Source organism: Brienomyrus brachyistius, chromosome 24 (assembly GCF_023856365.1).
Source record: "Brienomyrus brachyistius isolate T26 chromosome 24, BBRACH_0.4, whole genome shotgun sequence".
Classification (NCBI taxonomy): domain Eukaryota; kingdom Metazoa; phylum Chordata; class Actinopteri; order Osteoglossiformes; family Mormyridae; genus Brienomyrus; species Brienomyrus brachyistius.
The window spans coordinates 6,268,012-6,294,752 of NC_064556.1; the positions used below are offsets into that span (position 1 = coordinate 6,268,012).

General features: G+C 46.4%; 2 protein-coding genes across 4 annotated transcripts; both read left to right on the forward strand.

The window, feature by feature from the left end:
• The first annotated feature begins 316 nt into the window (after positions 1-316).
• LOC125719875 (actin filament-associated protein 1-like 1) lies at positions 317-20,638 on the forward strand. Its single transcript, XM_048994670.1, is given in 20 exon segments — positions 317-792; positions 7,527-7,652; positions 8,710-8,793; positions 9,390-9,466; positions 9,672-9,707; positions 9,709-9,784; positions 10,757-10,855; positions 11,164-11,375; positions 13,342-13,521; positions 13,626-13,757; positions 14,226-14,322; positions 15,015-15,158; positions 15,381-15,589; positions 15,985-16,130; positions 16,638-16,710; positions 17,577-17,682; positions 18,133-18,300; positions 18,478-18,668; positions 19,239-19,367; positions 19,557-20,638. Coding segments are annotated over 20 exon segments (2,334 nt in total). The 5' UTR covers positions 317-770; the 3' UTR covers positions 19,584-20,638.
• A 395-nt stretch (positions 20,639-21,033) lies between these two features.
• LOC125719905 (grpE protein homolog 2, mitochondrial-like) lies at positions 21,034-26,741 on the forward strand. 3 transcript variants are annotated; one of them, XM_048994753.1, is made up of 4 exons: positions 21,034-21,192; positions 24,544-24,703; positions 24,860-24,941; positions 25,029-26,741. In XM_048994753.1, exons 1-4 carry the CDS (start codon positions 21,110-21,112, stop codon positions 25,355-25,357), a joined length of 654 nt encoding a protein of 217 aa, XP_048850710.1. In that variant the 5' UTR covers positions 21,034-21,109; the 3' UTR covers positions 25,358-26,741. The 3 variants fall into 3 exon arrangements, with proteins under 3 accessions (XP_048850710.1, XP_048850711.1, XP_048850709.1); XM_048994754.1 differs by having other exon boundaries at positions 21,152-21,242; XM_048994752.1 differs by lacking the exon at positions 21,034-21,192 and adding an exon at positions 21,250-22,685.

Genomic DNA, 26,741 nt, shown 5'->3' on the forward strand with positions numbered 1-26,741 from the left:
TGTGACTGTGACTCTTTATGCTTAACTGGTTGGTTGAAACAAAATCCTGGTGTGAATTTTTACTTTCTGGACCTGAAATGTTCGCCTCTGAAAAGTTGTGCTGGAATATATATGTGTACAAAAATATATTATATCGGCAAATCCCTCCCTTAGAAAAGGACTCACATTTCTCTTGTCAGCTCAGGCCAGAACGACCTTGAATGATTGTACGGTCTGATAAAGTCTTGTAGGTATTTATCCTGGTGCTTGGCGGTACCAGTGAATCTGATGACAGCCCCCCCCCCCCCCCCAATGGGCCGAGAGCTGAGTCACTGCAGAACGCCAGCGGCTGTTATGGACCTTTTCGGTCAGCCAGGAATAATAAACGGCAATCCGGGCGAAACCGACCACGACAAGGCAGATGCTAGTGCGGGAACCTCTTCCTTTTACTTTTCGTTATAAACAAGGGGGAAATGGGTTTTTGATAAACGGAAATGCCGAGTAAAACTCAGGTTTGACTCACCCTTAGTTTATTATTATTATTATTATTATTATTATTATTATTATTTATTGCTGTTGTTGTTGTTGCTATATTTACCCGGGAGAAGCGCTCGTCTTCGGGTGACCACGAAGTTCGCTTTAGGACCCTGTGAGTTTATAAAGGGAGAAGGAAGTAAGATGCTCGCACTTTGAATGACTCCATTAACATCTGCCGCTTGTACTACGCACGGGGCTGCGTGTCTTGCCTGGAAGCCGCTGCTGGTTCCCTGAGATATAAAACTTTTTCCTGCATGGATGCGGCTGCTGGCAGCTGTAAGTGTCCGATGCAACAGTATTTGTCATCTTCGTGTTTATTGTACGGTAATTATCATGTTAATCAGCTGTTGGGATATTGTGCAATTATTTACTGAAAACATGCGTAATTGCGACGGACTACAGCTGGTGATTTACGACTGAATCGTAACATTGTTCATAAATGTTACGCACAGCTCATTTTAATTTGATGTACTAGACTTTATGGAACATTAAAACATGTTTCATTTTCTACACCCTGATAATATTTTGACGGATTGAATCGTGCTTCGCGTAATATCGCAGGTGTTTGGAATCATTCGGTTGACTTGCATTGGTTTTAATGCTCAACCGACTGAAATTACAACATGTTGCCGTCGACTATGAAAAAGCGATCAACAAGATAGGCTCTGCCTTCATTTACTTCGGAACAGTGTCTTTCATGAAATGTGTGTTTGTCGGACAATAAATGCATCTATATACATGGAACATTAACGACTGATAGATTTTGATTTTGTATTGAATGGGACGTTTAATTCTGTGGTTCTGATTTCTGGGATTTTTGCGGCGTTGCGTTTATATAAACTCGAATGCTGGCATAACTCGCCAGAACACGTCCGCTTCATTACACCTGGACCGTCAGAACACGGTACCAATTTGTGCTTTTGAGGGTACAATTATTTGTCACCGGGGCTGTACCCTCAAGGGTCTGCAAATTATACCCTTAGCTGCAGGTAAATGTAACTTAAAATGTACAGAAAAGGACTCTGAAGAACATTTTTGTTCCGCTGCTGGGACGTTAATGTTGTATTTACCTTGGGGAACAAAACCGTACCAGGACTGCATCCTGTTTTCTGACAATTTATGAATATTTGTTAGACAAATATGTCAGGACGCTGTTGTTAAATTGTGTAACAGCTTTTCATAGTAATGTTTAATGATTGCTTTCATCCATTCCTTTCCTGATGAGGGCTGCAGGGGTGTGTTTGAATGCGATGTTTAAATTGACCGCTATATTCGTATAGTTGCTGTCATGTGTGCAGCAAAGGGACAGGCATTCTTACGGCTTCGTGTGCATTTCAAAACAAGCCCCGTGTTTTGTTATTGCACATGGATGTTTATCTGGGACACAATGGAAGACGAGTTACATCTGGAAAAGAAGATTTTTACTCCTACACTTTAAGAAACCAGAAGGTCGCCTTCAGGAAAAAGTACGAGTTCCCTCAAGTGACTTTTAGCATTTGAGCCAAAATATTTTCGGCCCAGTATTTAATTTGTTTTTGTTACTTTGTTTATTTGCTGTACGATTGAATCATGCAGTAGGGACAAAATGAAATATCGAAGGCAGAAAAGGAAGCAAAATAACTTCATTTCAAATATCAGATCTTGTCTAATCCATGTTTTTTTTCCCCGATATATGATTTTAAATACAATAATCGCGTCAAATGCATTTAGATTTGTATATGCGTCTTTCCAGAAAGTTCTAAGAGGCTTTATGTTGAAGTAAAATTATTTTATTCTTCATAAAACGATTACTGTTGTCAGTCAATTAATATTTTAATAATGCTATAAATAACGCTTTGTCCCTCTCCTGACGATTGATATTCAAGTTCTTCTAGTGCACAGGCCTCTGTCTCTGCAGACCGCTGTGGTCATGTAAGACGGGCATTTCCACTCGCACATGACGTTGGGTTTTCTCTTCATAAACGTGGGCCTGGATACTCCAGTCGTTCACCCCGCTGCCCTTTACAAAAACCCCCGGGGGGGGGGGGGGGGGGTCTTGGGCCTCGGTCCTCTCCCCACCCTTTCCATTCTGTGCATTTGCTTCTCGCCTACGTCTGCCAAGCTGCCATTAATAACACCATAACATCGCAGCGGTTTTCCGCTGCTCCTCATCACAACTACAAACTAGTTGAGTTCTCTGTGACTGTGACTCTTTATATGCTCAACTGGTTGGTTGAAAGTAAATCATGGTCTGGATTTGTACTTTCTGGGCCTGAAACTGTCTCCTCTGATCCTTAGCCAGTATGGGTATAGTGCAGTAACACTGAACAACAACATGTAACTGCCTATTCCGATTCGGGGTGAAGTTTTCTTAATTTAATTGCCTTTTTCATTGTCGATAGACGAGGCCTGATTTAAAGCTCCATTTAAGAGCAGCGATGAAAGCACACAGTTCCTTCTCTATACTTTTTGCTTTGAGCTGCAGAGTGAATGAACCTTCAGATGCATTGATACTTTCATAGATATTTGTGGACAGAAGGACAAAGCCGCTACTCTGATTGGCCGATGGATTTACAAAGAGTTTTAAAGAGGAAAAATGCACAGCATGCATAGATGTGAAGTGAAGTCATAAAGCGTATGAAGCTTGGGCAGCGGGGGGGGGGGGGGGGGGGGGTACGCCGGCCGGGCTGAAGTGGGTCTTTGTCTGGGGATCTTCTGTCTTCTCTGGAAATGTCAGTTTGAGCTGGAAAGAGTGTGGAGCGATAACCAGACACTTAAGAGACCTCTGACCAAGGACTGATCTTGGGGTCACTTGGCAAACGTCATTTATCATAATCTCCCAGTTTCGTTTGCTGACTCTCAGTATGGTGCTCGGTCATTGCACCTACCAACCAATGTGAGGTCACCCCGCTTTCTCCGATTCCTTCTCTGTATTATAGACGTAACTGGAGGACTTCTGACAAGCACTGGGATCAGCTGGTTGCAGACAACCCTGTTCGGTCAATTTCCAAGCTTGATCTCTCCCTGAAATTTCTGGATTCTTCCTTCAATCCTGCTGCCTTTTTCTTCAGTCCCTAAAGAGCCAATTTCTCAGATGTTTACATACTTATGTCTAGTGTTATTCAAAATAATTTTTCAGGTCTTTACTGTGCTATGTAAACATCCAGTAATAAGATGAACGTGGGCTTGTGCCACGTGAGATCTCGCCATTTCCCGGCTTAGCACCTCCAGGGTGACGTTCCCTGATTAGGTTCAATTTTGCATGCCATCACCAACTACACGCCCAGATAAAAATACTCTCCGTGTAAACGACAGGATGGACAGAGACGACTTTTTTTCTCTGAAAGTGGAACAGGAAGGTTGGGACGATTGTTCATATCTGAATTATGGTTTTGAGCAATTCCTCCTGAGGGCTTGTTTAGGCTGTTGACGTGTCTCCTGTGGTCCCCCCCTTCCTGTTGACACCTGCAGTGCTTGGATCTTCCACCATCTATTTCAGGGGTTCACAGATTTAAGGAGACAAAGCTTTATGTATAGAAAGGGTTGTGTGTTTGACACTCACCTCCAGTGTTTGCATGGGTTTCCACCTGCAGTTAAAAATTTCCATCTCTGAATTTTGTGAGCCTAGGGATGGGTTTGCATCCCATAAAAGATGTTTCCTGGAATAGGCTCCAGGCCCATCATGACCCAAATTCTACTCAGCCAGGGCGAGCTGGTAGGACTTTAAGTAGTTCCTGCCAAACGTGCTTTCACCGGAACGTTGACAACAGAAGTTATAAAGCAATGGTTCTGTCTTCTTAAATGCCGGAAAATAATCATGGTGGTGCAGTGGTTAGCACTGTCGCCTCACACCTCTGGACCCGGGTTCGAATCTCTGCCTGGGTTACATGTGTGCGGAGTTTGCATGTTCTCCCCATGTCGTCGTGGGGTTTCCTCCGGGTACTCCGGGTTCCCCCCACAGTCCAAAAACATGCTGAGGCTAATTGGACTTCCTAAATTGCCCGTAGGTGTGCATGTGTGAGTGAATGGTGTGTGAGTGTGCCCTGCGATGGGCTGGCCCCCCATCCTGGGTTGTTCCCTGCCTCGTGCCCATTGCTTCCAGGTTAGGCTCCGGACCCCCCGTGACCCAGTAGGATAAGCGATTTGGAAAATGGATGGATGGATGGATGGATAATCACCCGTTTTGGAATTTTGAGCAAGCATAGGACTTAAAAAATATGTTCATGCATCGCTTTGTGGTTTTATTGAAAGGCGGAATGTTTCATGTAGACCAATGAACCTTCTCAGACAGGCTATATGATCAGCATCAGCACGTTTTTCTCTGCATGAAATGAGAGGGGACTGCACAACACGAGGCAGAAAGGTAGGACAGAGGGCTGTTGTTGGGTCTAATGTAACGTCATTCATCTTAAGTTGGTTAAAGGTGGTTGTGTGTCGTGGAGAATGCACAAGAAACACAATGCAAGTCTCTGGAAGGCAGACTCACAGGAACAGGAAGCAGAAGGTGCAGGGAGATACAGGCTAACTTCAGCCTGCACAGGAAACAGCTGCGGGGCGTATCCTTCTACCCAGAATGCACCTGGGCCACACAGATACACTCACCTTTTCTGACTGTCTGTGTTGTCTGCTTCTACGACAGTGTTTCGCTGAGACTTGCTTTGCAGCGTTTCGCTGTATTCAGGGTGGCATCACGCGCCATTGGCGGATGATGTAGCAAGCAGGTTGAGGCAAGGGGGTTTGATTGGACGTTCTGAGTCGGGGCCCATGTTAATATCGTCCCGTCACGTTGACTTGACTTCATTGGAGCAGAGAGGAGAGGCAGCGCTGTGGTTGGGTTTGCTAAGTGTGTTGGGGTTAGATAAAGTGACTGGCATGTTGGGGGTGGGAATGTAGGGATTGTGGGAATGGGGCTTGAGGGGGGGGGTGATAGGATGTTGCACAGGAAGGGGAGTGGCTTGGAAACGGAGTTGGATACTCCATTTTTGGCACCAAAGTATTCTCACACAGACAATGGACCGCCGGGGTCCCCTTGAGACCGCAGGCCATGGGTAGTGGTCTTCATGCCGCTCCGTACAATAGCAGAAACATCCTACAGCATGCTTTCATCAGATTAGCCTTCTGCTAACTTTCCGTTCCTCCTCCTAGCCAGCCTTCGTCCACACGCTCAAAACACTATTGTGAGTCGTTTGTTTTCTTTATCTCGTTTCATTCATTCAAGGACAAATGTATAAATGTTCTGTTGGGGGGAGGGCAGCCATGCAGTTCCTTTGAAGAAGTATGGAAAGCTGTACATGAGTAGGCTACTCATTGTGTGTAAATGTAGAAGCCGTACACAGAAAGGCACCTAAAGCTGCTGTAAAAATCACCCGTTGACACTTTCTCACGTTTTTCTCTGGAAAATGGAGGGCATTTCGTCCCCCTCAGCTGTTGCCATTGGTAGGTCTCATTTTCGCTCTTTTTGTCTGTCATTGAAGGATTTTCTAGGACAGATGTGTGAGTGCGCCTAATTGAGCGAATGATCTTCGTGTCAAGGTTTTAAAAAATCTTTCGATTTCAGCTTTCACGACCCAGGACGCACGACGATTTTGTGTCCAGCCTGCTAAATGATTCGACTTGCTTGTAGTCATGCATGTCAGTTTAGCTTTCGCAATTATTGAGAACAAGAAGCAGACAATCGATTCAAAACAAATTTTAGATAGGTCGATGACGTTTTGTATAATGCTAACATCTGTGTGGATGTTCACTATTGCGGTTGACTGATCCTGGCCTATGGACTTTCCTAAGTTTTGAGGGCTTTGAGATACCTGCCCCTCGTTGACGGTCTCAGGATGGGACACCATCATTCTTGTTCACGTGCTGATGGGATTTCAGAGTCTGCTTATCATACACTGCGATTCTGGAGTTGAAGTGTATTGGAAACCAAGATGAAAAAGCACATCTGGATTCAAGCCGGTTGTGTATAGTAACACCATACTATGGAACAGCCACTTGATAATGGATCGTCGAAGGGCTGTCATCTCTTCTTATTAATGCGTAGGGATCGATGAGTCATGGCAGCTGTTCTCGACACCTCCCTCCGATGTTTCTGATTCCAAGAGGAACAAGTATAGAAATAGAATCTTGACGCTTTTCCAGAGGTGCTGTACCAAAAGACCCATAATGGATTCTTTGTGCGTTCTGCAGATCTCGACTCGACGGACGGTCCAGAATGTAGGGTCCCTTAGCACTTCCTCCTCTTTCATGAGGAATTTGGGCGAAACAGTTCGGCCATTGTCTGTGCACCGCTGAGCAGTGTTCGCTGGGGATCAGCATATAAAATCGATTCAGGCCTTGCCCAGTCACGCCTGTTTACGGCGTCACACTGTCAGCCATTCACATGGATACTTTAGGCAGGTTTGTCCAGCCGATGATCCAAAATTTCCAGATGTTCCGTGGCTGTGGCATCAGCCGAGGGTACGGCGTCCCGCAGGGCGTCCCCGAGTTGTCAGAAGCTGCTCAGCTGTGGGAGCATTACTCTAGTTCGATCACATCCAGAGCAGACTGTACTTTTTAGATGTGCAGAAATAGATTAACAAGTCTCATAATATAGGGTGACCAGATAATCCACGTCATCCTGGACACCTTGAGCTACTTCAGGTTTTACAAACTACCTTAACACCGAAAGGTTCATGTGATTGGCTAAATAGTTCCATTCTTCTTGTGCTTCGATTGGTTTGTTTCCTTGATTGAAAGATGCATCCAGCTGTTTCACATTAACATTAGTGACACATGCATGATTACAGCAAGTGCAGGAGTATGAACACGGTCTCTGAGGGCAGTACTGATTCATAGATGGGAGGGTCTGATCCCATGACATTGTGGTCAGAACTTTGCAAGGACAGCTTCAGAACCGAGAATCTCAGGTTTTCAGAGGAACCGTAACCAGTTTTCTGGGTTTAAATCAGTTTGTCCGATTGAGGACTTGAGAAAGGATTGTCAGGAGGGATGTACTTCTGTGCTTTTGGTTTCTTCTGACCGTTGGTTCCTTACAGTGATGGAGCAGCTGGTGACGGAGCTGAACGTCTTGCTGAAGCTGCTGGACCAGGAGACCCTGAGTCCCGCCACGGCCGAGAAGAAGGCGGCCGTCATCCACCTGCTCAGACGGCTGCCATCCTCAGGTGGGAGGACTTTCCGGCACCTTCTCCAAGCATCCATGATGGATTCTGCCGCTCTCTGGATCATGTGGTCCTCTCCGGTCTCCAGAGAGGCTACAGAACCACGGTAGCTCAGGAGGATCTGACTGCAGAACCTCCACCAGGGGGAACTCCACTGTGGAGCCGGAAATCACAGGACCTCCACACCTCGCCCGGACATGACGTCATGCAAACTTCAGGAAGGGAGGTGGTGCCTCTACTAGGAGGCTCAAAATCACCTCCACAATAACACTGGATATGACGTTAGCGTAACGTCACAAACTGACTTTGTCATCTCTATTAAAATACACATTCGCTATTTCAGAGAGATTAGCGCAACATCGGGACCAGATGTTAATTTCATTTAAATCTATGGGAACTGCCGTTAATAGTATATTTTAAATTGGCTATTTTGATGTGAAATTCTCACCTCCGTATCTTAGGATATTAAGAGAAATATCTGTCTTCTACATTTTAAAGGAAACCAGGTGCTTCCTTTCCAGGGGTTCAGCCTAATGAGTTCAGTAGCGTCGTGTCTGGGCCTGATGTGGAGGTCATGTGATTTCCAGCTCCACAGTGATCCTGCTCACAGAGATCACTTGGCATTCTGCAGCCAGACCTTTCTCCAGTAGCCGGGTAACATCATCATGTCATCCCCTCTCTATCAATAAAAAGGATACAGTAGCATGTACTGTAGCCCTGAACCTGAAGGTCGCCCCCTGGAGGGTGTCTGTGATAGTGCTCCGAAGGGAGCTCCACCTGAAGTACTTTGGCTGTATAAATGATTAAAACGTGTAAGCGCTCAAAAAGCAGCTAAGCGTTTAAAACAACAGTCTGCATGAATGCAAGATGGTCTGCTGTGCCGCTCGGTGGAGTGTTCGATCTGCTGTGTCCACTGTGATGTGATTGATGTGTGTGAGAGGGAGCTGTCTGATACTGCTGCCTGGAGGAGATGTGGTCTGGCAGAAGAAGGGGATGGGAGGCTGAATCCGAAGTAGTAACATCTCTGGGTTTATTCAGTGCTTTTCGATATCTGTTGCAGTAAATGGCACTGATGGTATCTACATGAACACCGCGTTCCATGGAAATGGCACGAGATTCGTGGAATCCCTCTTTGAAGATTTCGGTAAGGAAGTGGTTGGTTTTGGCGGCGAAGTACTGCGTCCCGGTTGACATTTTTTGCAGTCGTTGTTTTGTGAAAAAACACGTGTGCCGGCCATTGCTGCGAGGAGCTGTGTTTTTAGGAAACGGTTAGAGCAGATTTTATTGCAGTTTCAGGCAGTGTGAAATCGATATCCTGAGCTCTTGGCAGGACAATAAACCGCGAGAAAGAGAATATGAAAATGAAAGGCTCTGCCATTCAGGGCAGGGCGTGGAAGCTGTCACACGATGAGGCCACTTTATTAACGGTGTCTGTAAACAAGCCTCGGATTGACGGGGTTTTACAGGACATCGAGGAAATTGAGAATCCGCAAGTAACTGCTTTCCCAAGTTCCCCCCGTCGTCCTTACAGGTCTGGAGATTATCTCTCCTGGATAAACTCCTGTTACGTTTTAAGACATTTTAAGTTCATCAGTTGACAGCTGTTCTGAGTAAGGATGAATGTGAATTTCACTGGAGGGCCACATGCCTCGCTTACCAACATCTAGCGCAGAAGCGAACTTTGTCAGGATGAAAACACGGTTGTATGACTTTACTAATTTCTGATCTCTGATCCTTCAGACTGTGATTTCAAGGATTTCGGTAATACAGAGAAGCCGGAGGAACAGAAGAGGGACAGCATTGTCCCGTCGAAATCAGTAAGCGACGTCCTGTCACAGAAAAACAAAGCACCCTGAAGGACTGTTTGGGTCCTGTGAATATTTCGCTTCATTTCAGGTCTGCTTAACACTGCTGCCGTTCTCAGCTGGCTAAGCCTCGCATAGCACAGTGTACTGTTCCCAGATCAGCTTCCACGTCGAAGGCTGCCGTGATTTTCCATATACCTGTTCCCTTATTCTGCAGAGTCTAGAGGATTCACCGCCCCCTCTGCCCACCACACCCCCCCCCAGAAGAATACTACGAGGTAGCTGATCCGATTGGTCCAGACTGTGTGCCCCAAAGCATTACCCCCCCGAGTGAGTGCAAACACATTTAACTCTTATGCTAAAACTGGCCAGTTACATAGGGGCCCGGATCCAAGACATGAATTTATGAGTCATTAAACTTTTCTGTGTCGACTTGCTCATGTCGTCTATAGCTTTTGCAAATCTCCCAAAAACTCCTAAAAAAAATTCCAACATAATTTCGTATGCCAACAACAGCGATATATCGAAACCGCGACGAGGACAGCAACGATGCAGCAGGATCGATTGGGGGTAATATACAAGGCTGGCTGCTGCCAAGGCCCTCGAATGACCTGCGGTGTGGGGGAAGCGAAATGATCAGTTTTCTCAGGGGAGGGGCTCCCAAGTAAAGATTGCCCCAGGCCTCTTAGGGATGTAACAATGCAGCGTGGCATAAAATCATTTATTAACGTTAACACTAGAGGGCGCAACAGACATAATCTCAGTTTTGCTTTGAGATTTTATTTTTGCATGTCGCACCGGAGTGTGTAGAATAAGGAAAAGGCTGCAAGAAAAAAAATAAACATAAATTTTGTAAACATAAATGCCTAAGAAGGAATAAATAAGACCTGTGGCATCTTAGCTCTCTTCAGTCTTATTTTGTTGAAATATGTTGTTAGTATATCGAATCATCAGCCCTGAATCGTCTGTCACATTGTTTCCCAATCCGGTCCTCGGAGACCCACAGACAGGCCACATTTTTGCTCCCTCCCAGCTCCTGAGAGCATGACTGTGGACTGACTGTGGGTCCCTGAGGACCGAATGGGGGAACACTGGTCTGTCAAACTGAATCGTGAGTAGACTGCATTGTCACATGGCCTCTGGAGGGGCAGATCCAGCCCTGGATCTACATGGTGTTATGCACTTATATACATATACATGTGCACCTTTCATTTGAAGGACAGGCTTTTGGGTTCATGACCCCTGATCGCTCGTCTCTACCCCCCCCCCCCCCCCCCCCCCCCCCCCCCCCCGATTGCATAGGCAGCTCCAGTCTTGTCAACTCCGTAGAAGACGGCTACTATGAAGACGCTGAGGAAGGCTACCCCCCCACGCAAATAAACTGCCTGCACAAAGGTTCTGGTAAGCTGGATTGGCGTTGGAAAAGTGGGTCACTTAGGGACTATGACCAAGTACAGTGGCCCAGAAGTGCAAAAAGCACAACCGATTAAAAAATGCACAAGAAAATTAGGAAAACGCACCAAATAAAAACAATTTTGAGAAAATGTGGAACATCATGTTTTGTGGTTTATTATTTCTTTCAATTTTCTTAATTTGTTGCTTTGTTTTTTAATGCATTTTGTTTTGCACTTAAAAAAAAAACTAAACACCTAACAGGTCCAAAACCTTGGCGCACTAAAGTTCAGGAGTGTGTGCTGCTGTCTGTGCAGAAGACGACTCGGACGCCCTGAGCAGCTCTTATGAGTCGTACGACGAGGACGAGGACGAGGCCAAAGTCCGGCAGCTGAGTCACCGGTGGACCTCGGGGGGAAAGACGGCAGGCCCCGTGAAGCCATGTCACGTCTGTGCCGTCCTGCTGCGGAAGAGGCGCTTCGGCCAGTGGACCAAGCAGCTGACCCTCATCCGGGAGGACAGGCTCCTGGTGAGGCCTGCACAATGGCCCCATGTGACCTGCGAGGGCCATGTGACCTGCGAGGGCCATGTGACCTGCGAGGGCCATGTGACCTGCGAGGGCCATGTGACCTGCGAGGGCCATGTGACCTGCGAGGACCATGTGACCTGCCAGTGCCATGTGACCTATGTGGGCCATGTGACCTGCCAGTGCCATGTGACCTGCGAGGACCATGTGACCTGCCAGTGCCATGTGACCTATGTGGGCCATGTGACCTGCCAGTGCCATGTGACCTGCCAGTGCCATGTGACCTGTGGGCCATGTGACCTGCCAGTGCCATGTGACCTGCCAGTGCCATGTGACCTATGTGGGCCATGTGACCTGCCAGTGCCATGTGACCTGTCTCATTCTGACACATGCGATGGCTAACCTCCCTTACTAACCTCTGATGGATGCATTGTACAATGGTCATCATTTTGCCATTGTTCCAGGCTTACCATATTAATCAGACCTTTCCTTAATCGGTGCTGTGTTCCAAGTCGATATATCCAAGATCTTTGTCAGAAATTTCAAATGGGAAAAGTCGGAATTCCGAATTGGAAAGTCGGAGGAACCTCTGCAGCCCTGACCTCAGAATCCAAGATGGCTGCTCCCTTCATCAGCAGAAGTGAACGCTGCAGTTACACACCGTTTATTAGCACTTATGTCTCATTTGTATTTGTAAGTCAGTCGTACACATACTATTGTCCAACCGCTATCTGTGGACATGTTGCTAAAGTGTTTTTATGGCCGAAATAACGCAGAATGCATTATCAACTGATATTGCTAACAATGGATGACGATGAACCAGGCTAGAACTGGGGCCTGTTTAAGAAAGCAGGATTTCTCGCATAGCCGGATAACTTGTCAGGTTTAAAGTAGTCTGAGCCAAATATAAGTGAATGAAGATAAAGGCCTTTTGAATGGGTGTACCTTACATCTGACAAGTTGTCCTGCTGAATAAGAAACCCTGCTCTCCGAAACAGGTCCCTGCTATTGCTAAATGACTTTCCGCCTTGTTGTACTGGAATGCAGTTATTCCCGGGTCCGACATCCGAAGTAAACGGAACACAGCACACGACTCGGGTGCAATATACAGACTGTTCCTTGCGTCTGGGTTTCTTGCCGACAGCCAAATTGTTTGTCAAACTGGACGTGTGTCGGAAGAGGATAATCACACTTTTAGGTGCAAGAAAAGCGCTGGGAAACGTGTGTGATACTGGAGTGGTTGCTTTGCCATACAGTACAGCGGACTGTTACGCGGCATGTACTGTATAGCATAGCAGTGAATAAATGTATGTGAAAATAACATTTCGAAAAAAAAAAAAAACTTTGGTATGTGCACGTCGAAAAAAGTTCCATGGGTTGTAAGTCTGGGAAAGTCTGTATTAAAGGAAAATGACATGCAGCAGTATACAAATAGGTATGTTTAGGTATATATAGGTATGTTCCTATGTGTGGGTGGTGTCTGGCTCCTGGGTTATGGCTTTATGTCTGTGATCAGAAGGTCACGGGTTCGGGTGTCAAGTTTCATTTGCCACATACACAATCACACCCTGTACCACTTTGCGGTGAGATGCTTTAATGGCCGCTTTCTGCATTGTTCATGATACGATATGCATTAGAAAGAGAAAAAGTTTTAGCAGTCTAGCAAGATGAGAATGAATAAAAATAAGAAAAAAATGACTGCAAAATACACATAAACAAATAGACAAATTAGACCGAAACGAATGGACAAAATACAGAGAAAATAGCCAAAAATGGACAAAAACGAACAGACAAAACAGACAAAAACATAGAGCCTTAGATCAACAATTAAAAATTCCATGACTGGCTGAGTGATGTCACAGCCGGGCCCTTGTGCATGACCCTTGACCTCTTACTGACCCTGATCCTCGCTTGTAAATCAATTTTGGCCGAAAGCTCAATGAATGAACGTGTCCCCCATCGATCGCAGTGTTACAAGAGCTCCAAGGATGTCACCCCCTGCATCGACCTGCCGCTGAACCTGTGCAACGTCATCTACGTGCCCAAAGACGGCCGGCGTAAGAAGCACGAGCTGCGGTTCTCGCTGCCAGGCAGCGAGGCGCTGGTGCTGGCTGTGCAGAGCAAAGAGCAGGCTGAGGGCTGGCTCACGGTGACGCCCCTCCGCCGTTACCGCCGCTCCGGGCTCCGTTGACCTGAACACACGCAGCGTGTTCAGCTAAATCTGTTTCTCCTCTGTGCTCAACGTCTGTACAGGTGATCAGGGAGGTGAGCAGTCAGGGAAACATAAATTACGGGATGGATGGATCCATCTCTCCCATGATCCTCCGCAAGATGGAGCTGGATCAGGTGACTGTGATCGAGGGGCTGCTCCATCACTACCCAGAGGTGGGTAACTCGGGTCCAGAGAGTAAAAATCCAGACCAAGATTTTGTTTCAGCCAACCAGCCGAGTATAAAAAGTTAGTCACAGAGTTGGCTGCTTGAAACTAAATATTGGTCTGGACTTCTACTCTTTGGACCTGAAGAACCTACCGCTTTGTCTTACAGATGGGGATCTCCTATCTAAGTGTCAACACGAATTTTGATCTTTGACTTCCTATAGTGATCTTAAAATGTGAATCGTATGCATGCATTTCATTTTATTCCCAAGTACATACTTGGGATAGGTTCTGGTGAGGAAGGGGCGTTGGTTTCAGATGAAGGGGGATTTCCAGCCTGCGTGTTCTGTACACATCCAGTGTGTCTTTGGCCCCCACCTTGTCTTCTCTGCACTGAACATGAGCGAGTTCATCTCCCCTGGGGGGCTGTACATCTCGCTGCTGCTTGTTCTTATGGCTGACTGACTCTCTCGCAGAAACTGTCCGCGGACAAGCAGACCACTGACCCCCGCGGCTCGTCCCCCCGCCCCGCCAAGGACGGCCGTGAGCACGCTCAACCTCCATCTACCCTCTGTACGCCGTCCGCATCTCTATCGCCCATCCGAACCCCCCGGTTCAGACCAGTGTTTCCCAACCCGGTCCTCAGAGACCCCATGACGGTCCCTCCCAGCTGACAGAACCGTGGACCGTCTGGAGGTTCCCGAGGAACAGATTGGAAACGGTTCAGGTTCCTTTATTTGTAGCTGTAGGTAAATATAGTTTACAGAAGAAGAATCCTCTGTTAAGTTTTTGGACGCATAGTACTGTACATACAATGTGTGTGTGTGTGTGTGTGTGTGTGTGTGTGTGTATATGTATATATATATATATATATATATTATATATGTCTATATTTATTTGCTTGCATGTATGTATGTATATATACACAAACACACACACACACACACCCTGCACGGTATATATACCTGTCGCAGATTAATTCGCCTACACCATATGGACAGAGATGAGTATAACAGTAGTGATGCATCCGTTCCGTGAGACATTCCCAGCTATACTCCGGAAGCCGTATGCTGGCCGCCCACTTAAACCCCCCCGAGTCTGGGAGGCGCCCCGGGGCACGTTCCTTTCGCAGTGACCCCAGTCCCCTGCCTCTCCCACCCTACCCCCGCCCCAGATGTTGCTCCTTTTATTGATTTTTTTTTTTTGCGCTGCGTTGCTAAGGGTCTCACTGGTAGGACCTCTCCCCCCCCCCCCCCCCCCCACAGGTAAAGCGAAGCGGGGCGCTCTGTCGGAGCTGACGGGCACGATGAGCGTGGCGGGGCGTAAATTCACCCGGATTATCAACTTCCCCAGGAAGAAAGCCCCCCTGCCCCGAGCCGCCCCCCCGGATGAGAAGAATCCCAGATGTGGTGAGTAGGCCGGCCTCCTTCCCCTGTGCGCCTCCTTCCCCTGTGCGCCTCCTTCCCCTGTGCGCCTCCTTCCCCTGTGCGCCTCCTTCCCCTGTGCGCCTCCTTCCCCTGTGCGCCTCCTTCCCCTGTGCGCCTCCTTCCCCTGTGCGCCTCCTTCCCCTGTGCGCCTCCTTTGCTTTCGTCCTGGCGGTAGCTCCTCAGGCTCCCTCCCTCCGCCCCCAGGCCTCCTGAGTGTGCTGACGGAGTGCGGCTGGGAGAAGCGCTGGTGCTCCCTGTGGGCCGGCTCGCTACAGGTCCGGTCCGGCTGCGTAGACTCGGGCCCCCCAGTCACGGTGGACCTGTGTGGCTGCGAAGTGTCCTCCGGACTCGACCCCAAGCACCCCTTTGCCTTCCGGATCCTAAGAGGAGGGTCAGAGGTCATCACGCTGGAGGTATGAAAGCCTAAGTAGGTATATTACCATGACAACCAGCCCCATCAGGACCCATGGTCAGCAGAGAAAGAAATGGCTGTAATATCTATTTATATCTATGAGATTTGTCAGCTATTGCTAAATTTACAAATTACAATATAGGACTAAAAACAAACCGTATGAACAGTTGCAGTTAGTAGCTATTAAGGGTTTAATATGAATGCTGGAGGGGATACCCCCCCCCCCACCCCCCCGGCCCACTAGGGCTGCATTAGGAATCAAGGGAAAATGGAGGTTCTCAAATATTTGCCTGACGAGCAGCCAGGAAGCAAAAGTGTATCAGAGTAGCCAGGAAACTAGCTAGCAAGCAGGCTTCAGCCGCATGTGGCCATGCCAGCCTGTGACTGCGCCCGCAGGCCTGCTCCTGCGAGGACATGGGCCGCTGGCTCGGGCTGCTGCTGGCCGAGACCGGCTGCGGCGCCGACCTTGATGCTCTGCGCTACGAGTACGTGGATTTGGAGGCCGTCTCCAGTGTCCGGGACGCGGCCCGGCGCTCATTTCTGTGAGTGCACCACCCCCCCACCCCCCGTCATCATTGTTGAGGGTGCTGGATTCAGTATAGTCAGTGTAGTGTACTAGATCAGTCAGGTCAAGCATGCACTATATGTGAATCTAGTGTACTAGATCAGTCAGGTCAAGCATGCACTATATGTGAATCTAGTGTACTAGATCAGTCAGGTCAAGCATGCACTATTATGCGAATCTAGTGTACTAGATCAGTCATGTCAAGCATGCACTATATGTGAATCTAGTGTACTAGATCAGTCAGGTCAAGCATGCACTATATGTGAATCTAGTGTACTAGATCAGTCAGTTCATGCATGCACTATAAGCGAATCTAGTGTACTAGATCAGTCAGGTCATGCATGCACTATATTTGAATCTAGTATACTAGATCAATCAGGTCAAGCATGCACTATATTTGAATCTAGCATGCTAGATCAGTTAGGTCAAGCATGCACTATATGTGAATCTAGTTACTGTTCCCCTGTTGTTTTCCATGCACTAGGTGGGCGACCTCCACCAGCTCCATCTCAGTGGGATCGGAAATGTACGATGAGGTGTCTTATGAGGAAGTACAGGTGTGCATTTCCTACTCACAGCCACAATCACCTCCCCTCCTCCCAGCAGGTGGGGTGGGTGCATTAGGGATATGGCTGTCAGCAGTATCAGTTGCCTTAAATACTTAATTACATCGCACCGTAAGTTTTACAGAAGTAAAGCCTACATCTTTCCACACGTGTATAATCCAGACCATAGATCTGTTATAAATCCACACCATACTGGCTTTCCACAATGCTCAGTTTCTAATTTTAAACTAACTTTCTTACTCTAAGTACTTTAACGTCCCTAAAATCGATTTATGTATAATTATTTTTATACTCTGTTAAAGTGTCAATGAGTTTGTGTGTTTTTGCATAGCTGTGTTCAGGAGTGTTGGGTACCCTAGTGGGGTGTGACAGTTAGATTTGAGAAATGTTTTTATTTAATTACATATATATAATGAGTCTCAGTTTCCTGCCATTTAGATGCATCTGCAGAGACGAGAAAACACGTCAGATTTGCACTCTTTTCCTCTGTTCCATGTAGCATATGATGCGAGTGATACATCAGCTTGTGGGAGTTTTACGTTCACAAAGGTGTCCTGAATGCAGAAGGAAAAATGATTGGTTCAGAAAGATAACCAGTCAAATTGGAGGAGGAGGGTCCAAGCGACTAGAGGAGGTGGGACCACGATATCTAATTGGTTGATCCTGCCTCCTCAAGTTGCTTGGACCCACCTCCTGTACAATATGATTGGTTCAGAGAGATAACCAATCATTTTGCCTTCTGCACTCAGAACATGTTTGTGTATCTAAAACTCCCAAGAGCGACGCGTCAACTGCTTAAGCTACACAGGTCTCAAAACATGCCTCACCAGTCACCCCACCCTTTCATCCCCTCTCAGCTTGAGGAACAGGGCCGCAAGCCAGTGGCCCATGGGAAGCTGCTCTCGACGGATTCCAGCAGGCACTCAAATAACAGCCTCCAGGACACAAGAAACCACGGCTGGAGTAAGGGCCTGATTCCATGTGTTGGGCTGGGAATTTTACATACTGAGCAGATTCATCATAATCCTGTTTCTACTGTTGTTATTCTCACCTACATGTGTGAGTCTGTCTCGCATATGTCAGTAAAGAAGGGATGTGTGAGAAATGAACTCTTGTGTACCTGCGTCTCATGTAAACAACAAATAAAGTGTCTTATTACGGGTGTTTGGCTGTTTCTGACTAACAGGCCAAAGATATACTTTCCAAAAAAAATAAATGTAGCTCCTAGAAGGTGGAATTGCTTTCTCGTTATAATAAAATGGCTCGCAGTTTAGATTCCCACATCTTGTGTTCACACATCAGCGTCTGTAATGCTTGGCTCACAACGCAGTGCAAAGGTTGTTGTAAGCTGGCTAAGTAACTCAGACTACAGGTGAGTGGCCAGTCATGCAGTCCTTCCACCGGTGCCCTCAGACACTAACCATTGCGGGAAGTACGGGAAGACGCGGGCGGAGGAGGATGCCCGGAGGTACCGATGTGAGGAGGAGGCGCTGGAGAAGGAGAAGGAGAATATCCGTAACACCCTACTCTCACTGCGCAAGGAGAAAAGGGGAGTCAGGGAGGAACTGAAGAGTCCCGCAGGTGAGCGAATCCGTCTACATCTAATTCCCGTTTGCTAACTTTAATTCGACAGGACAAACACATCGACAGACCAGTGCATGTACATGTCTTGGTTAATTAATACATTAATTAAGAGCGTACTACTACATTATTTGTGCCCCCTCAAGTTAAGTGCTACCTGATGATTTATCAAAACAGGAAGACCGCAGAAGCTTCTGGAAGAGCGTCTAGCCCAGCTCGAGGAGTGCTGTAGGGAGAAGGAGGGCCAGCGGGTGGACGTAGAGTTAAAGTTGACGGAGGTGAAGGAGAACCTGAAGAAATCTCTGGCAGGAGGCATGCTGGGGGCGTCTGTGGAGAGCAGGACCACCAGCAAGGCGTCTACACCACAGGTCAGGCACCAGACATCAGGACCAGGCTCAACCTGTGAAGACCTTCCTGTCAAACGCAGCAAATCTGTCAACAACACCCCCTTTGGGGGTCAAAAATCTACCGTCTAGTGGCATGATGCAATCCTATGTGGATTTCAGAAGATATCTACTTCCATAATTCACCCTAGTACACTATAGACCAGGACCAGGGTTCCCCAGTTCCGGTCCTGGAGGACAGTCAGCAACAGAGTTTAGTAATTAGCTGATTAAGCTGTGTTTGACGAGGACAATCTGCAAACTCTGTTGGATTCTGGCCCTTCAGGACTGGAATTGGGCAACCCTGCTATAGACCGAAAAGAATACATATGATTAGTATTATGGTAGTAAACTGGTTATTTTTCCAGTAAAAATTCTGTTTTTATTATTCACTATATAGGTAAAAGATTCACTGTATATGTGACTATGAATATCCATTTGTCTTCATAATGGTTAACGATACTGATGCTTTGCATTGCAGGATTTAACATACGTGTGATAGGAGTATATTTCAGGTGCAGTAAATCTTTATTTTGGTTTATCTTCTGATCCAAGGTTGAGAGAAAGAAAAGCGAGAGTCCCAACAGTAATGCAGACCTTCCAGTCAGTAACGGCTCGGAAATCCGCAAGAGTGCCCTTCCGGTATACGCATCCGCGCGAGGAAATGTCCTGCAAAAAGCCAAGGTACACGCTGAAGAATTCGGCACGTGGATAGTACTTAATGAGAATGGCAGTATTTTTAATTTGTTGGAGTGCAAACACACATTGTAATTATAAGATTTAACTTCTTGATTAGTCTATGAACCTTTCAATTTTATTTTCGAATGCTCACATTCGCGGTGCTGATAATCAATATTTAATACTTTTCTGCAGGAATGGGAGATGAAGAAAGGAAGCTAGGTGGACGAGGTTTCCTCCCACGGAACTTTCCAAGTGTTCTGAGTGTGGATCTGTGTTTCTCCTGCCTCTCCCGATAAAACCGAGCCTGAAAATCAGTCTTTTTAATCCCATGGGCAGAAATGAAACCTTCCGATATACCAGACAGTCGCGTGCAGATTACAAAGGCGTCCGTCATTTGGGAAAATAATCTGATGGATGAATGGCGATCAAAAGATATAGGTGTAGATTCAGAAACGTTGCACTATTTACACTGATTCCAGAACATACTCATCACAGGCTTCCTTCTGAGTTTTGACATGACTGCCAGAGTAGTGTCAGGCTTTGATGAGTACGATAAGGCAGACACTTGAAAATATGAGGGCTCCGATGAATGATAGCATGTGGTTTCAAAAGGCAGTAAGTAAAAATTAATGGTTACCAAAAAAAAGTACGAGCTCTTCAGCAATCTTACATGGCAGGGGATTTGATTTAATTCTCCTAAAGTTTGTTCTGTTCATTTTTAGTAAAAAATTGTCATAGTTCCTAAATGACATTACTTATGGTTCTGATTTAAATATCTACCTTTAAAATGTACAAATGTTGCACTTTATTTAATGTTGTTAAATTCACGTTTCATTTCTTCAGTGTGAACTGACAGAAAAAAAACAACAAATAGAAATACGATTTCAGAATTAACTTTTTACACACATTTCTGTTTACAATTTGTGTCATTTCTGTGTGTTGTTTTTATGTTGTGTACTGTAAATTTCTTTGCTTTTGATAAGAAAACTTGCAGAAAGATCTGTGTATTGTTAAACCTGAAAACCTATGGCACGCCACGGTTTTATGAATAAATTCTGCACGTAAACATTTTCCGTGCTCCCTTCTGGGGGTATCGGCATCAAGAAATTAAATATGTCAGTCTTCATGAAGGCAACGGTAAAGCAATGCGAATAAAACAGGTCTGTCGACTGCCAATGCCTACAGCAAATCCTGTTTAGACATTGTGCTGCATCTCTACCATATTTTTATATAATGCTCCCTAAAATTGGTCTAAATAAACTGGATACCTAGAATTTTAGCTTGGAAAATGGTTCAGTTTCGGCCCAGTTTGGATTATGTATGGGTGCACATTTTTTACACCAGAAAATGAAAACCTTGTTTTGTGGGACACTTCGTTATATTAGTACTACATAGTAGTGTGGTTTGCAATAGGAAATCTAATATTTGGGCGATTCGAGACAAGTCTGCACACACATGCACATTTGCATGCAATGTAAACAGTTTTATTTAACTACCCAACGCTTTGGATGTAGCTAATTTTAGGTTTATAATAGAAAATACAGATTTGCTGTAAGATTTCTTGCGGAAGTGTAACGCCAGATGCGTGAGAGCTGGCAGCCCTGCCCTGCAGCGGGGATCACCGCACCCAGCCCCGTCCGCGCGCGCTCCCTCCGCCTGCTCCGCGCGCTGCCTCCGCCCCCTCGCGGCACCCTCGGTCTCTAACCCGCCCCCGGCGCCTCACGGACCGCCTCTTCCTCGCCGCCATGGCGGAGTTTTGCGTCCTGCTGGCCCGGAAAACGTCGAACGCCTTCTGGAGACTACTGTCCGTCGGCCCGGGGGGCAGCAGGTGGATGAGGGCGGCTTTTGTGGGTGATGTAGCGAGGGGGAGCCGACTAGGTAGCTAACCAGTGGTCCGTCAGTAACCAGGCGGCTAGCTAACACCTGACAGCTAACCAGCCGCTACATCTGGCTAATTTAGTATAACACCTCATTCAGCCATAAACTGGCACTAGTTAATGATACCTCGGTACCAGTAGGTTTTAACTTATGTTCGGTAACGTAACCCCGAAACTAGTTCCCGTGACTGGCTAGTTAGCCAGCTATCTGTGTGATTTATTAGGGGTATTTTTCCATTTCCGAGTCTGTGAACAAAAAAATGGGTCGATGTTTTTTTTTTTTAACCCGCTGCTTGTTACTAGCTATAGGAGGCTAGAACTAGTTTATATTGTCTATATGACAGTTTTTAAGGGATCGTCAGCCATGGTATGCTTAACCATGCAGTTTTGCTGGTTGCCCTTTGTTTTGATCTGCTCGTTTAATTAGTAATGAGCCCCAGGGCATTACCTTACCTTAGCCTGTACCCCCGGATGACGATTAGTGTTGCTCATATTTCGGTTTCTTTCAGCACAACTCTTTAACCTGATAAACCACGCGGTAGCCAGTTAGCTTAATAAAGCGCGTGGTGTTGATCGCAGTCATCCTGCTGTCCGTGTACATTTGTGGGTTTTATGTGGTCATGTTTTAATAATAAAAAAGGGGACACACGTATTTCGGCGAGCTTTCTAACTGGCATTTAATGTATCTGTTCGACTGCAGTTTTTTTTCCTCCACTGGAGGCTATCAGGCTACATTGTTGCGCCATTTAATGTGCGACGCTTTCTTCGCTTTGATTATTTTGCACAGGGTTGCCAGCTCTGACACACATGCTTTCAGACTCTCACGCAGGAAATATTAGGGCAAGTCTATATTAGTCCATTATAAAGCTAAAATTACGTAGTTGGGGTAGTTTGCAAACCGTACGGTCTATAGACTATTCACAAGGTAATACAACTGCAACTGCATGTGTGCGCAGACTTGTCTCGAATTGAAAATCTCACGTCAGCCACCTGACCAAAGTTGGCAACCCTGATTTTGCACCGTGGAACTGAACCCGTTTACTGGTGTGTCCTGGAGAGCTGTGCATATCCACACACCCACTGTGTGTGTTGATGTCATTGGGATTGCAAGTACAGTACTGTTGCGTCTTATGTAATGCCGAATACTCGGTGCCTAACGTGCGTTCAGAAGACGATCGTTTATCGGGACATTTTTTGTACACGTTTCATCTTACTGACTGAATTTCATCATTAGAAACTCTAGCCTTGCTCACACTTCATTTTAAAACGCGTCTTGGCCGATCGGACCACAAGCAGACGGCCGAGACACGTATCCATTTACACATGTGTTTATAATGCATATTCAAGGTGTACAGTTGACCACTTGTGATCAGATTTATTTGCTGCTTCGCGCGGTCATTGTGAAGACTTTGTCGGGGACACATTACCGCTTATACTACAAAAGGTATGTGGTCGAATGCGCACGAGATCACTTTGGCGAGTGGTTTAAGTGATCGGATCACGGAATGCGCCTTTGTGGTCGTTCACGCTTATTTTTAGCGCGGTCCACTTGCGGTCTGATTTCCCAAGATGCATTGTAAAACCACGTTAAGTGGGGCCTGTGATGCACTTGTAGTTCGCCACAGTGCTGAACTTTTGCATCTTTGTCTTCTGATGCAACTTCTTATCCTTCACAGCACGAGATCCTAAACAAACTGGGCTTGGACTCTTTTTAGAAGCGTCCCCGTGGAGCGCTATGCCTCACTGCACTTGCAAGCCATCAGCATCTTTCTGTAATTGCAGTGTAATTTTCCTTCCAATCTGTTGTTTAGATAGTCGGATGATAATCTTGTTGAGAGATCTCGCTGCTGCCTGCCCCGCTGGTTCTGTGTGTTCCTCTTCCAGCTGTTTTTCCCCCTGCAGTTTGTTCCTGATTTGCACCATTAGTGTGGCATATTTGGATCTCCTTGAGAAAGTCCACAGAACCTTACTTTCAATCCGCGTCAGCTGCATCATTCCCGATTTCCTTGCCGTTTTTTTTTTTTTTTGTACTTGCAGCGCAGTTTCAAGGTTACTAGTGTTGATTTTACCAGTGTTGAGCAAGACAGTCAGCGAAGGCTTTTGGTTCTCTTACCATCCACCAAAGTTATATAACTGTCAGTAAGCCCTTAATGATGGAATTCGGCCTTGCTTGCTCAGCGAGGCCGTCCAGACATTGTGCTCAGGACTCAGGATCAAGAACTGAGTACTCAGTTCCTAGAAACTACTTTGAGAAATTGTTACTCCAGTGGAACTTGTCAGTTTGAAACTGTCATTTTGAAATTAACTTTTTTTTTTTCTGTCAGACAACTGCCCTTGATGTTGCACCCTTCCATACCTGGCTTTCACGTCAGTCGCCAAATTATGTAGAAGTTAAATTGGTTCTGCTGACCATAGGGGACAGACTAGTTTGGAACCGCCTTTTAATTTAGGGGTACTTCTAAATGTGCCTCTTGTCTTGGGTTGCTCTTGTTTGTTTAGGTGTGGCTGGCACTGTGGATCCCGCCGTTGTGGGTTGGATCCCACTTCTGTTGTCTGTGTGTATGTGCATACATATGTACATACGCTTATGGGCATGTATGGAGTTCCGCGTTCTCCCCCTGTCCTGTGGGTTTCTCTTGGCTGCTCCAGTTTCCGCCCGCAGTCCAAAGACATGCCATTAGGCTCAATGGTATCTATGAATTACCCAGAATGCACGACTGCGTTTGCATTAATGTGCCCTGCTACGGACTGGCATCGCATCCATGGAGGCCTGTAAATAAAAGTTCTTTCAGGATTGCGATGTCAGGTTGAGTGCTGGGTGAGGCAGCTCTGCTGCAGTAGAATGCAGTTTTCTTGTGAGACGCCCATCTTCTGCACATGTGTGACCTCTAACGCATGTAGAAAGCAGCCTGTGTGGACTGGAATCGACACCTGCAACGTCGTTTTCAGTAGCAAACTATGAAAATCCTTGCTGTATTTGTGATTTATGTGTGGGTACACTGAGATAAAGGCTGTGATAACACTGGATTATTAGTACTTGGTGTTGAATGGCTAGTACAGTGTAGATTGATATTGTTCGGCATAGCAATTTAGCTTAAACATGGCAGTAAGGTTATAACCTTCCCAGAAATTTTCCATTAACTTCCCCTAGAATGGGAAATTAAGATGCAGAATTTTGGAAATATTCCAAGTTGGAATCTTTGCATGGGAATGAACAGGAATGTGAATTAATGGGAATATTCCCAGAATTTTGCAACCCTGTATGGCAAGATGTCTTTTTATATCAGTTGTATCCTTTCCAGGGTCCTGGTTCGTTCCTCTAGCAAAGCCGCGGAGCAGTGCAGCTCTGGAAACTACTGCCATGACAACGACAACCGGGAGGACCAAAGGCACTTGGTCACCAATGTGAGGACATTGGAGATGCAGGCCAGCAAGTTGGAGGAACAAGTTCAGGATCTGACTGTAAGAGCACCTCCTGGATGGGCCGAACCACCCCCCCTACATTAAAACAATTTTTGCAGTTTTTATTTTGTTTGTTTCTAAAATTACGAGCAGGATGTTTGGTTTAATGCATTTCCGTCAAGCCGACTTGAAAGAATCAGTACAATGTGTTGGCAGGAAAAATATAAAAAAGCTTTGGCTGACTGCGACACGGTACGAAAGAAGACGCAGAAGTTTGTGGAGGATGCCAAGCTGTTTGGTGAGTTCGGCACCTTCTCCAGACATCCTGCGATTTAACCGAGCCAATGCACGGCCCTCACTCTCTCTCACCTCCTGTCCCGCACAGGCATCCAGAGCTTCTGCCGGGACCTGGTGGAGGTTGCCGACCTCCTGGAGCAGACGGCGGTCGAATTCGAGGGCGAGGAGAGGGTGTCGCTGAGGCTGAACGAGATCCAGAGCAGCCTGCAGGGCGTCTTCACCAAACACGGCCTGGAGAAGATGACCCCAGTGGGCGGCCAGTACGACCCCTACGACCATGAGATTGTGTGTCACGTTCCGGCTGAGGGCGTCCAGCCGGGCATCGTGGCCGTGGTCAGGCTGGACGGCTACAAGCTGCATGGTCGCACCATCCGGCACGCCCTGGTGGGCACCGCCTTGCACACGCAGGAGCAGTGATCCATCACGTGCCGATTCTCATTGGCTGGCCCGGCCTACAGACTGAAGCTCAAACCTGCCGTCGTTCTTAACGGTTTTTTTCTCGCGATTGACTTGTTTAATATTTAACTAATTTAGTATTTAAAATTCACGTGTTTGTTTGTGTTCTATATTTCCTAACTTTATTTTGTGCAGTTTAATGAACGTTATTTATTCGAAGTGTCTTTTTGATGCTTGTGGGGATCCCTTAGAACCTCTGAAGGACGTGTGGAGGCTTAGGGTACTGATGCTAATGTAAAACACGCCTACCCGGTTATTATGCCCCTAGTGGCGGAGGGATATGTTTGTTCGAGGCGCTCTGAGGTGCGGGCAAGGGGTCCCGGTTCGCTGCAGTAGGACTAGAGTGTGTTGACATGGAGTTGACTTAGTGAAGCAGGCTTTTGGAATGTGGTGGAGGGCGAATTGAGGGCAGGATACGTATTTCCAATTAAGAAGGACTTGGGGACCTGTTCAGTGTTTATCCTAGTTTCCTAATACATCTTTGCTAGCTGGAGGTGCTTCTGTTTTAGGTATTAAATCCACACTATCCATAGAGTGCCTTGAAATGTAGGATCTTTCGGTCAGATTGTTCGAATTTCGGACCTTTCTTGCCGTCCTTTCGGTATTGAATCCCTATCTGTAAATATTAGAATATATTGATCGCAGTGAAGTTTATAATTTAAATTGTGACATTATCAAGCCTGATATTTGCATGTTGTCAGTAACTTTGCCGGTTTTGGAAGTGTTTTTGTTATATGCTAACCGGTTTAATACCCTTCTGGGAAACTCACGATTCTCACTCTGGATTATGTTTCAGGTTTTATTTCAGTTTGCTGTTTTTTTTTTTTTTTTTTTTAACTTCTCAAAAGGACAGAATGCAACAGACTTGACTTCGTGCTTCAAACTGAAAGTGACTGTCCAAACCCCAGGACACTGACAGGTGACAAGCAATTACTTGCTGCACTGTTGGAAGCCGGCTGTTTATTTGTGCTTCGGGGCCGCCTGCAGTCTCCGCGATGGTTGGCTTTGACTGAATGTATGTAATTTCTGTCTCTTTTGCTGATGGAGTTTGACGATTCCCTGCTTGTTTTGGGAGAACAAAGGATGCAATTTTGGTGCGAGGTTCTGTAAAAATAGAAATCTCACGGCGCACTGGTGAAAATAAAAACGTAATGATGCTTTCCTCGTGCGCTCTGTGCTGCTTTTGATGTAAAGAGGTAAAACAAATGGGTCCAGTGCTACGCCAACACATCCCAGCGATGGACCTGTGGGCATTCTGGGCGATTCTCCTTAATAAACAGCCAGAGAATGTGGTGTTTTCCCTCTGCTACAATAAATGTGCTTCACGTCTGCAATGCAACGAAGA